A 13,019-nucleotide genomic window follows, 5' to 3' on the forward strand; every position below is an offset into this window, starting at 1 on the left:
GCTTTGAAGTGGAGTGTCTGTCTTATATGAGGAGGGAGCGTGATCCAGGCCAGAGGCAGGAAGGACAGGGGCGAGAGGTCGGCAGCGAGATAGACGAGACGGAGGTACGGCGAGAAGGACAGCAACGGTTGGCCAGAAAGTTCAAGAAAGAAAAGAAGGGACTAGTTCCCTCACTCTATCCCCCAGAAAGCCCTTGGGAGCCGCTCCGCCAGCCTTCTGTGGACTTGGAGAACATAACTAGCATTGCTTCATTCTCTCATCCATTATAGGCCACAATGCTCTTTCTCAAGTTTCATTTAAACAAGGAACTACCCTGTTTAAGGATGACGCCCTCAGGAGCACAAAACAGATGGAAAAAATAAGGAAAAAGCCAGCTTGTGGAGCCAGAAACTAGAGATCAAAAAGCAGCTCATTGTTGATTCTTCCAGTCTCTAGGGTGGCCCAGGACCAATTTCACACCCTTCCTCCGCCCCGCCCGGTTACACAGCTAGTTTGAACCCAGAAGAATGGGGTGGAGCCCCTGAAGAGAAGCCAAGAATCCACTCACTTAGGATGGCAGAAAGTCCCAGTGCTTTGTCATCATAGCCAAACGGCGTGAAAGACGCTGATGTTTTTACTAGTTCTGTAACTCCGAAGACTTAGAAAAGAGAAAATACGCATAGAAAACATAGGCTCAACTGAGCAACCAGAGCTTGGAGAACACATCTTCAGTATTCCCATTGCATGCGGAAAACGGCCGGTCAACCGACACTTTGGTGGGAGATGTGGCAATCTGTATTAATGTACTATGTGGCGTTGCATTTTGTACAAGGAATAATTCTCTCAGGAGAACCAAGGATAACAAGAAGGACAAAGATATTTATTATGCCAGGTAAACTGACAGCTTCCCCCTGTGATAATGACCATACTATGCATTCATTGCCACTTCAGGAAGGACCTTTGACCTGCCTTGTGTGTTATTCACTGCTTCACCTCTAAGGAAAGATTACCCCAGCATTAACACCCAGTAACAGCAGCCTACGCCCGCACGTTTTAGAGGAGGCTGAACTTTACTCACTACAAGGAAAAAGAAAGCCTTACCAAAGTCCAGAACGACACAGTTCTGTTTTTAAAACTTTCTCCTAGAGATACGTGTCATGAAAAATATCCCCACAACTCAATTTACACACAAAAACTGGAGCCCTCATCTTATTTAATATTAAACAAATAATTAAACTAACGCTGCAACTCATTACAAAAAAGTAACCAGCACGTAAGAGTTATCCCAGCTCCCTCACGTTAAGCAGCAAGTGGATTTAGGCAGGTGAAGGAGGGAAAGACAAAGAGACAAGGGTATTATTAGTTCAGTGTTGCCTTAAATCTCCTTGAATCTTCCAGGGACCTTAAAGAAATGGACTCTGTTTCATTGAGGTTATTGTCAAATATCTTTGTAGTGAGCGCAGGGAACATGCATCTTAATAATTGTCAAATTTGTTACGTACTTACTAGGTGTCAAGCACCATACTAAATTCTGGGAGACATATAATACAATTAGATCGGAAACATCTCTGTCCCAAACGGGGCTCCCAATTTACCTGTACTGAGGCAGGTTGGTAAGGCTTGTAATTATGGAAATTTTGTATTCACTTACATAGTTACATAGCTGGGAAGCAACCTGGCCTATTGGCAAGAGCTCAGGCTTGGGAGTCAGAAGACGTGGGTTCTAATCCCAGCTCTGCTGTTTGTCTGCTGTGTCGTTTCAGTTCTCTGTGCCTCAGTTCCCTCAACTGGAAAATGAGGATGTCCCCATGTGGGACAGTGACTGTGCCCAACCTGATTACCTGGTACCTGCCCCATCGCTTAGTGCTTGGCCCATAGTAAGCACCCAATAAATACCATCATAGCTGCGGAGCCCAGATGACAACTTCTTTACACGGGGTTTGTGAATAAGGGAGTGTTGGTGTGGAGTGCCTCTCCACTCCAGCCCCTACTTCACTCTGCTGCCCAGATCACTTATCGAAAAAACGTTCAGTTCTATGTTTCTCCACGCCTCAAGAACCTCCAGTGGTTGTCCATCCACCTCTCCATCAAACAGAAACTCCTTACCATCGCTTTAAAGCTGTCAATCCCCTCGCCTCCTCCTACCTCACCTCGTTACTCTCCTACTACAACCCAGACCGCACACTTCGCTCCTCTAATGCCAACCTAGTCACTGTACCTTGATCTCATCTATCTCGCTGCCAACCTCTCGCCCACATCCTGCCTCTGTCCTGGAACTCCCTCCCTCTTCATATCCAGCAGCCAATTACCCTCCCCATCTTCAAAGCCTTACTGAAGGCCCCTCTCCTCCAAGAGGCCTTTCCTGTCTAAGCCCTCATTTCCTTTTCTCCCACTCCCTTCTGTGTCACCCTGATTTGCTCCCACTCACTTGCCTGTAATTTATTTATTTTTATCAATGTCTGTGTCCCCCTCTAGACTGTAAGATCATTTGGACAGAGAATGTGTCTGTTATATTGTTATATTGGACTCTTCCAAGCACTCAATATTGGTGCTCTGCACACAGTAAGTGCTCAGTAAATATGACTATTGTTCGGTTGATTGTCCCACATGGGGTTCATGGTCTAAGGGAGAGGGGAAACAGGTATTTAATGCCCATTGAACAGATGAGGAAACTGAGTCACAGAGACTGCCCAAGGTCACACAGGAGGCCAGTGGCAGAGGCAAGACTAGAACCCAGGTCCCCTGGCTTCCAGGATGGTGCTCTTTCCACTAGGCTATCTTGCTTCTGCTGTACTGTCCCAAATGCTTAGGGAGAAGCAGCGTGGCCTAGTGGATAGAGCATGGGCCTGGCAATCAGAAGAACCTGGGTCCTCCTGCTCTGCCACTTATTTGCAGTGTAATCTTGAGCAAGTTACTTCACTTCTCCGGGCCTCAGTCCCCTCATCTGTAAAATGGGGATTAAGACTGTGAGCCTCTCGTGGGACAGGGACCATGTCCAACCTGGTTACTTTGTGTCTTCCCCAGTGCTTAGAACATTGCTTGGAACATAGTAAGCGCTTGACAAATGCCATAAAAGAAAAAAATGCTTATTACATTGTTTTGCCCTCAGTAGGTGCTCAATAAGTACCATTGAATAGCTGAACTAATTTCTTCAGGAAAATATAAATCAAGCAATGGTATTTATTGAGCACTTACTATGTGCAGAGCACTGTACTAAGCGCTTGGGAGAGTACAACACAACAGAATTAGCATACACATTTCCCGCCCATAGTGAGCAAATAATAATAATAATAATAATGATGATGAATAAGTATGATACTTGTTAATCCCTTGCTTTGTGCCAAGCACTGTTCTAAGCACTGGGGAAGAGGTAATTAATGAGAGTGGACACAGTCCCTGTCCTACATGAGGCTCATAGTCAGAATGAGAGGGAGGGGAATTTAATCCCCATTATACAGATGAGGAAACTGAAGCCCAGAGAAATCAAGTGATTTGCCCAAGGTGTCAGACAGCAAACGTGGAAGAGCTGAGATTAGAACTCAGGTCCTCTGCACGTGCTCTTTCCACTAGGCCACACCACTTCTTTACTGATATATACACAATGTTACATATTACATGTGAGTAGCTGGATGTAAAATGCTTGTGTTTCTTCATATTTAAGGACAGGGGCAAATGATGACCTACCTTTGGAACCGATTCTATTTTATTTTTCTATTCTTCCCGGAATCTACTCTTTGTTTCAGGTTGGATGTCTTGGTTTGGAAACAGCATGGTGATTTTCATATTGCATAGACAGAGAGGAATACTGAATCCAACAGATTATCTCACTTTCAACCTGGCTGTATCAGACGCTAGCGTATCTGTGTTTGGTTATTCCCGAGGGATCATTGAAATCTTCAATGTTTTTAGGGATGACGGCTTCCTCATTACATCCATATGGACTTGCCAGGTAGGAAAAGATTTTGTCCTGAATTTCAAATTGGAAAACATAACCATAGGAAGGGTTTAACTTTTCCAGCCCGATCCCAACAGAAAATTGGTGAAGGTTTTTCGGGGGTTCAGTTAGATTTCATTTCCAATAAGAATCCCAAGTTCATTTTACTAACAGAATAAGTGAACCTTTGGTGTGGCCCTCTTTCCTGGTCTCATTGTTCACAGCGGTTCCTAATTACTTCTTGTATGAGGGTTGGTATAAATACATAGGATTATTTTCCGTAGGAGCACGCATTAAGGAGAGAAGTGAAACGTACACAGAAAGTAGTCAATAAAAAATAAAGGAGAGCAAATACCTAGTCTGGATAAAGATAACTGGAGGAAGAAGACTTTTATTAAATGGTGCATATTTAATGTAATTTAATTTATTGTACGTCATATGTTGTAAAGTATTGCGCTCAGTAAATGTGACTGATGGATATTAAAAAAAGGAACTGTTCTGCCTTAGTTAGCACCAAAAATATTTCAGACTCTCCCAGCTCCAATCTCTGAGATAAAACTATTGAGAAATTCTCAACCTGCTTCCCCACTTCCCTTGCCTTATCTCATAGGCAGGGATTGTCTCTGTAGGTGAATTGTACTTTCCAAGCGCTTAATACAGTGCTCTGCACACAGTAAGTGCTCAATAAATACAATTGAATGAATGGACATGATCAGATCCATAAGTCCACTATCCAGGGGTGGCCAATCTGTGAGACCAGTAGTGTTTGAGCTGTTACTGTCCCCAAAGCAACCGGACCTCAGGATTTGAGGCCTGAAGCATAGGAATTGGGAACCGGGAGAGCTGCAGTGAGCACATTTTAATTGGGGGATTTGAACGCCAGCAAGATCTGACCCCTCAAAACTTCTCTCCCCTGTTCTCAAGTTCCAATGCCAGAAAGAAGTGGCTCTGACCAGGAATATACCTCAGATGTTGGGGCCGGTGGGGGACAATAATAATAATAATAATGTTGGTATTTGTTAAGCGCTTACTATGTGCCGACCACTGTTCTACGTGCTGGGGTAGATAGAGGGTAATCAGGTTGTCCCACGTGAGGCTCACAGTCTTAATCCCCATTGTACAGATGAGGGAACTGAGGCACAGAGAAGTGAAGTGACTTGCCCACAGTCACACAGCTGACAAGTGGCAGAGCCGGGATTTGAACCCCTGACCTCTGATTCCCAAGCCCGTGCTCTTTCCACTGAGCCACGCTGCTTCTCTAATGGAAGAAGAGTTATAGATAGCCCCCTTCAGTTTGAAGCTTCTGACAGTGACATTTTCCCCACATTTGGGTGTGCTCAAACAACGGATGGACAGCCCCTTGTCCATTACCATATAAAATGATGATAATAATGATAATAATAATAATAATAATGGTGGCATTTGTTAAACACTTACTATACACCAGGCACTGTTCTTAGCGCTGGGGTGGATGCAAGCAAATGGGGTTGGTTGCAGTCCCTGTCCCACATAGCACTCATAGTCTTAAACCCCATTTTACAGATGAGGGAACTGAAGCACACAGAAGTAAAGTGACTTACCCATGGTCACGCAGCAGAGAAGGAGCAGACTCGGGTTTAGAACCCAGATCCTTCTGACTACCAGTAGGCCACCCTGCTTCTCTAATCATCTCTTTGGCGGTATGTGGTGCCATTTTCAAAAATACACATACAAACATATCAACGGCGGTCCATGCCAAAGCGATCTTTTCTGTTCTTTTGTTTTTTTGAAATCAGATTCATAAGGACAGTGAAGCAGTAAGGAAGAGGTTCAACCAGTATAAATGAGCTTGGCCAGTGTAGATTGTTTGATTACTTTGCATCCAGCATTTGTGAAAGAAGGGTGGAGCACCAAGGATCAGTATTTCATTTTGCAAGTGATACTGAGTAATGAAAAACTAAAAATGGCTTTTGTCAACCACATTCACACTCCCCCCAGAAATTACTGTCAAAATTGCAGGTATTCCTATCTTTTAGAGTTCTGTGAGGATGCATTCAGATGAGGTATATTGAAATGCATTAATCTCTCGGAAGGAAGAAAACTCTGGAATTCCTGACGACAATCAGAATGGTACACCTGACAAATCTCTCACAGTACATCCATTTCCCTTTTGCTATAAATAGCCCCAAATTTCAGGCCATTCCACTAACAGTCCTCAGATGAACTGGACTACGACAGCAAAATTACCTAGGCAGAAAATTCCCCATCGGCAAACAGGCCAAAGTGTGAGCAGCTCTTCATGTCCTCGGGAATTCCATCTACCCAGGAAAAGAGCCATCCATCTGTATTGATGCTGATGCCAGGTCCTTTCTGAATTTCACAGGGATGTGTAATTTTGGAGAGGTGCCACATATACAGAGGAGGCTCAGCAGAGCCTTTTGGAACTGCCCTGGACTGGTTCCAGTCACCTTCCTGTCCCTTTTTACTGGGCTGTGTTCCCCAAAATAGAACCAAAACATCTTTCTGTGCCCCTCGAGGGAGGGTGACTCTTTAAAGACTTCATCAACAGGAGCCCAAGAGTTTACCATTCTATCCCTGGGGGTTCTCTCTGCTATAAGAGGAAGCCAAACCTCTAACCTGCCTGTTTTAGTTTCTTCTGTTTGTAAAAAGAGAGTAATGCTGTTGGGGTTTGGGGGGTGGGGGCGTTGGTATTTGTTAAGCACCACACTTTTTGTGTGCCAAGGACTGTACAAAGCCCTGGGGTAGATACAAGATAAATAGGTTGGAGAGAGTCCAGGTCGCACACGGGGCTCACAGCCTTAATTCCTGTTTTACTGATGAGGTAGCTGAGACACAGAGAAGTTAAATCACTGGCTCAAGGTCACCCAGCAGACAATTTATTGCTATTGTTCTTGTCTGTCCATCTCCCCCGATTAGACTGTAAGCCCGTCAAAGGGCAGGGACCGTCTCTTTCTGTTACCGATTTGTACATTCCAAGCACATAGTACAGTGCTCTGCACCTAGTAAGTGCTCAATAAATACTATTGAACGAACGAATGAATGAATGAATGAAAGAAGTAATAATAATAATGTAGGTATTTGTTAAGCGCTTACTATGTGCAGAGCACTGTTCTAAGCGCTGGGGTAGATACAGGGTAATCAGGTTGTCCCATGTGAGGCTCACAGTTAATCCCCATTTTACAGATGAGGTAACTGAGGCCCAGAGAAGTGAAGTGACTTGCCCACAGTCACACAGCTGACAAGTGGCAGCAGAGCCACGATTAGAACCCAGGTCCTTCTGACTCCCAGGCCCATGCTAAATCCACTATATGCAAGGCACTGCCCTAAATATCAAAAAGTGATCCACTGTACGAGAGATCCATTGTAGCTGATGACACAGCCAGCAGATTTCTTGGGTTCCTTATTGTTTTCTCTCTTTTTTAATGGCATTTGCTAAGCATTCACTCTATGGAAGGCACTGTATACCAGGATAGATACAAGATAATCAGGTTGGACACAGTTCATGTCCCACATGGGACTCACAGTAGTAATCCCCATTTTATAGATGAAATAACTGAGGCACAGAAATTAAGTGATTTGCCCAAAATCACACAGCAGACGAATGGCAGAACTGGAATTAGGACCTACGTCCTTCTGACTCCTAGTCCTGTGCTCTATCCACTAGGGCAGGCTGCTTCTCCAACTCCTCCTCTTTTCACATTGAAAAGTAAAGAGATCTAATGGAAAGAGACACAGTTCACAGCTTCAAAAATTCCCTGAATACATTTCACGAATTTTCACGGGCTACTTATTATTTGTTAATCTGATTCCTCTGTTTAATTAATTATGTCTAATTGTTGTTTTCCTATTTCAGTCACATTTTCAGCGTGAGCACTTTGGGGATTTTATTTGGATGGTTTATTCTATATGTAATTTATTTACGTCAATGCGGTTTATTTACATCGGTCGGTCCTTCAGTGATGTTTAAATGCCGACTCTATTTTCCAACCTTCAATTGTCCACAGATACCTTGTGGACAAAGTCTTTCAGTAGCAACATAGAATATCTATAGTGTTCTTTTTTTGTTGGAAGGAGAGACTACTGCTTTTAAAAATAAGATCTTTCTAAAGCTAGGATAAAGTTAGTCCTGGTACATGAGGAGAGTAGCAGTGGTGAAGGAAGAGGGCAGCAGAGACTGAAGAATAATGTTGGTATTTGTTAAGCACTTACTATGTGCAGAGCACTGTTCTAAGCACTGGGGTAGATACAGGGTAATCAGGTTGTCCCACATGAGGCTCACAGTCTTCATCCCCATTTTACAGATGAGGGAACTGAGGCACAGAGAAGTTAAGTGACTTGCCCACAGTCACACAGCTGACAAGTGGCAGAGCCGGGATTAGAACCCATGACCTCTGACTCCCAAGTCCGGGCTCTTTCCACTGAGCCACGCTGCTTCTCCTAAAGAAATGATGAATACCTCTGATCGGTTCATCCATCAATCAATAACTCAGAACTTACTGAGTGCGGAGAATTTACTAGGTGCTTGAAAGCAGAAACAATGATGCTCTCCTCTTTGAAGCTTACCCAGGCCTAATTATGTAATAATAATAATCATAATGATGGTATTTGTTAAGCACTTACTATGTGCCAAGCACTGTTCTAAGTGCTGGGGTAGATACAAGGTCATCAGGTTGTCCCACATGGGGCTCACAGTCTTCATCCCCATTTTCCAGATAAGGGAACTGAAGCAGAGAGAAGTGAAGTGACTGGCCCAAAGCGTGGCTCAGTGGAAAGAGCCTGGGCTTGGGAGTCAGAGGTCATGGGTTTGACTCCCGGCTCTGCCACTCGTCAGCTGTATGACTGTGGGCAAGTCACTTCACTTCTCTGGGCCTCGGTTACCTCATCTGTAAAATGGGGATTAACTGTGAGCCTCACGTGCGACAACCTGATTACCCTGTATCTACCCCAGCGCTTAGAACAGTGCTCTGCACATAGTAAACGCTTAACAAATACCAACATTATTATTATTATTATTATTATTATTATAAGTGGCGGAGTTGGGATTAGAACCCACGGCCTCTGACTCCCAAGATCCTGCTCTTCCCACTAAGCCATATCTAACTCAAATCTGCGAACGATTAGTAGAGGAAGGCAGAGTGCAGAGACAGTGGGGCATCAAGCTCCCATATCAAGTCAAATGTCAGTCAATCAGTCATTTGTATTTATTGAGTGCTTACTGTATGCAGAGCACCGTATTGCCGTACAAAGTAACAGACACATTCCCTGCCCACAATTAGCTTACAGTCTGGAGTGAGAGATAGACATTATTATAAATAAACTGCAGATATGTACCTAATTACTGTGGGGTCGGGAGAAGGAATGAATAAAAGGTAAATCAGGGTGACACAGAAGGAAGTTGAAGAAAAGGAAATGAGGGTTTAGTCAGGGAAGGCCTCTTGGTCGAAAAGACCACTGGGATGTCCAACCTTCCCTATAACTGGGAGTAATTAATAGTACTGGATCTACTAGGACCTGGGTTCTAATCCAGGTTCTGCCACTTGTCTGCTGGGTGTCACTTCATTTCTCTGTGCTTCAGTTACCTCATCTGTAAAATGGGGCTTGATACTATGAGTCCCATGTGGGACAGGGACCGTGTCCATCCCGATTTGCTTGTATCCACCCGGCGCTTAGTACATTCATTCATTCAATCATATTTATTGAGCACTTACTGTGTGCGGAGCACTGTACTAAGCACTTGGAAAGTACAATTCGGCAATAGAGACAATCCCTACCCAACCACGGGCTAACAGTCTAGACGGAGGGAGACAGACAACAAACAAAGCAAATTGTAAGCACTTTACAAATGCTTATAATAACAGTAATAATGTTCAACCCAATTACCTTGTATACCCCAGTGCTTAGTACGGTGCCTGGCACATGGTAAGCACTTGACAAATACCACAATTTTTAATAACAATAATAATAATGTTGGTATTTAAGCACTTACTATTTGCAGAGCACTGTTCTAAGCGCTGGGGTAGATACAGGGTAATCAGGTTGTCTCACGTGAGGCTCACAGTCTTAATCCCCATTTTACAGATGCTTAATCCCCATTTTACAGATGAGGTCACTGAGGCACAGAGAAGTAATATCAAATAGCCGGACAAGATTGCCACAGTGAGGTCCTGAAGGTGGTTAGCTCACCAACACTGAAGAAAAGCTAACAATAATAATAATGTTGGTATTTGTTAAGCACCTACTATGTGCAGAGCACTGTTCTAAGTGCTGGGGTAGACACGGGGGAATCAGGTTGTCCCACCTGAGGCTCACCGTTAATCCCCATTTTACAGATGAGGTAACTGAGGCAAAGAGAAGTGAAGTAACTTGCCCACAGTCACACAGCTGACAAGTGGCAGGGCCGGGATTCGAACCCATGACATCTGACTCCCAAGCCTGGGCTCTTTCCACTGGACCATGCTGCTTCTCTACAAGCAACACCATTGGTCCCAACAAGGGAATGGAATTGCTAACAGGATTTAAAGACTACACGGTTTTAAGACATAGAGAATCTCAGTCTCGATCCACGGAGCCAAGAGCAGTGGGCTGCCGTAGACAGACCAGCTAGTGGGAAGCAGTATGGTCTAATGGATAGAGCATGGGCCTATGAGTCAGAAGGACCTGGGTTCTAATCCCTGCTCCACCACTTGTCTGCTGTGGGACCTTGGGGGTTCTCTGTGCCTCAGTTTCCCCCTCTGTAAAATGAGGGTTAAGAATGTGAGACCCATGTGAAATAGGGACTATGTCCATGGACATGGACCTACCCCAGCGCTTAGAACAGTGCCTGGCACATAGTAAACACTTAACAAATACCATTAAAAAAAAAAACAGAGAGAGAAGGGTTGCTGTCTTCGAATGAAAGTTTCATGTAGTTCAGAATAGCAAAAGGCAGATTCTAAAGCAGACAGGCACAGTAATAATAATAATAATAATAATGAGGGTATTTGTTAAGCACTTACTTAGTGCCAGACACTGTTCTAAGGTAATCAGTTTGTCCCACGTGGAGCTCACAGTCTCAATCCCCATTTTCCAGATGAGGTAACCGAGGCACAGAGAAGTTAAGTGACTTGCCCATTGTCACACAGCTGACAAGTGGAGCCAGGATCAAAACCCACGACCTCTGACTCCCAACAGTAATGATCATTCCTTTCGCACCGACAGTGTGGAAGGAGTCACGGTCTCACATTAACCTTTCCAACCCCACTGGCGTGCACGAGTAGGATCTCAGCATCAGAAATGCCATTTCTAAAAATGAAAATGAAGGCCCCCCCATCCCTCCCACACACACATCGTATATTAGCCATATATATAAATCATCTACATACACACAAATGCAGTTATATCTATGCATAAATCTTACAGATTTCGTTCGCGGTCTCGATATAGTACTTTGGTCTTGGGTTGCTTTAGCTTCTACTTATAAATGCATTCCTTTCTTTCCCTTTTAGGTTGATGGATTTCTGACACTGCTCTTCGGTTTGGCTAGCATTAATACTCTTGCAATGATTAGCGTAACTCGCTACATTAAAGGCTGTCATCCCCACAGGGGTAAGAATTTATTCACAAACTTAAATAAAGCAGATGCTTCTTTCTGGCAAATCTATTCTCAGTAAAACCTGGAAAATCCCATCTGTTTTCAAGCAAGATTTTATTTAAAAGGTGTATTCAGATCATTCTGAATTTTGAGCAACCCAAAACGGCGATATCCTCGGCCCGGACGGTGGCCCTTCATTACCATTACTGCGGGCTTATGATGGAGCGCGGACTACTTCTCCTCGTGACTATTTCTGTAAAAGCCTGGCACCCTTCGTAAAGATCCGGTCCCTGCTCGTAAAGGCTTGGTGTCTATTCAGAGGAATTATGGACAGCCATAGTGTTGCAGGGGTGACATTCCACTTCAGCACTAACTCAGCCATCAAGAGGTCTTTCCACTTCATTGCCCCTTTTGACAACCTGTAACCTTGTGAGCCATGATTCTAATGATTAAATATCAAACCACCGAACCAATATAGCCTGGGGTTTTATCCTTCTCTGAGGATTAGAAATGTACTCCCCCAACCCAAGGGAATGGACTGAATTCTGTCTTTCAGCTCAGCATCTTTATGCTATCACATGCGGCCTTTAGGCCCCCCAGCCTCCCCCGCCGCTTCTCATTTCAGTTCTCCTTTATCAAATCAAAATCGGTGGTGTCATCTTTATGGATTTTGAGGCTGGGCCAGGGATCAAGCCTAATTCCTACCTGTGAATCCTTTCCTAGCCCTTGTGCTCTTTACTCCGTGAGCACTTAATAAATATTAATATATTTGTTAATAAATATGTTTAGTCATAATAAATATCATGACTACTAGAGCAGTAATAATAACAATCGTGGTGTTTGTTAAGCGCTTATTATGTTCCAGGCACTGTTCTAAGCACTGGGGTAGATATGAGATGATCGGATTGGACATTGTCCCTGTCCCACACAGAGCTCACAGTCTTAATCCCCATTTTACAGATGAGGGAACTCGGGCACAGAGAAGTTGAGGGACTTTTCCAAGGTCACAGAGCAGACAAGTAGAGTATTACCCTGCAATTTATCCTGAAGTTTCAACTTCCTGATGGCTCTTTTTCTTGCTTCCCACTGAACCTACTTCCTGTCTATTGGTCCTCTTGCCATTTCCAATCCAGGGCCATATCGATCCCCAGTACGCTTTCGTTCATTCACTCATTCAGTCGTATTTATGGAGTCCTTACTGTGTGCAGAGCACTGTACTTAGCGCTCTGCGCACAGTAAGCACACTTCTTTTCCTCCCCAGGCTTAGCAGCTGGGCCCCATGGGGTGATGGGTCTGCTGGTAGGTGAGAAGCGGCGTGGCTTAGTGAAAAAAGCAGGGGTTTGGGAGTCAGAGGTCATGGGTTCTAATCCCGGTTCCACCGCTTGTCAGCTGTGTGACCTTGGGCAAGGCACTTCACTTCTCTGTGCCTCAGTTACCTCATCTGTAAAATGGGGGTGAAGACTGTGAGCCCTATATGGGACAACCTGATTACCTTGTATCTACCCCATCGTTTAGAACGGTGCTTGGCATATAGTA

The 13,019-nt window shown here is 44.2% G+C and overlaps 1 protein-coding gene across 1 annotated transcript; it reads left to right on the forward strand.

Annotated features, from left to right (window-relative positions):
* The first annotated feature begins 472 nt into the window (after positions 1-472).
* On the forward strand, positions 473-11,563 carry LOC120638065 (opsin-5-like). Its single transcript, XM_039910356.1, has 3 exons — positions 473-871; positions 3,723-3,928; positions 11,398-11,563. The coding sequence occupies exons 1-3, from the start codon at positions 724-726 to the stop codon at positions 11,560-11,562; spliced, it is 519 nt and encodes a 172-aa protein (XP_039766290.1). The 5' UTR covers positions 473-723; the 3' UTR covers position 11,563.
* Positions 11,564-13,019: the final 1,456 nt, after the last annotated feature.

Source organism: Ornithorhynchus anatinus, chromosome X1 (genome assembly GCF_004115215.2).
Source record: "Ornithorhynchus anatinus isolate Pmale09 chromosome X1, mOrnAna1.pri.v4, whole genome shotgun sequence".
NCBI lineage: Eukaryota > Metazoa > Chordata > Mammalia > Monotremata > Ornithorhynchidae > Ornithorhynchus > Ornithorhynchus anatinus.

Bases quoted from the DNA above. Each gene is read 5' to 3' on its own strand.
- LOC120638065 (XM_039910356.1), top strand. From the start codon at position 724: ATGCGGAAAACGGCCGGTCAACCGACACTTTGGTGGGAGATGTGGCAA. The intron at 872-3,722 runs GTAAACTGACAG...TCTTTGTTTCAG, and splicing joins AAAGATATTTATTATGCCAG to GTTGGATGTCTTGGTTTGGA. The intron at 3,929-11,397 runs GTAGGAAAAGAT...TTTCCCTTTTAG, and splicing joins CATCCATATGGACTTGCCAG to GTTGATGGATTTCTGACACT.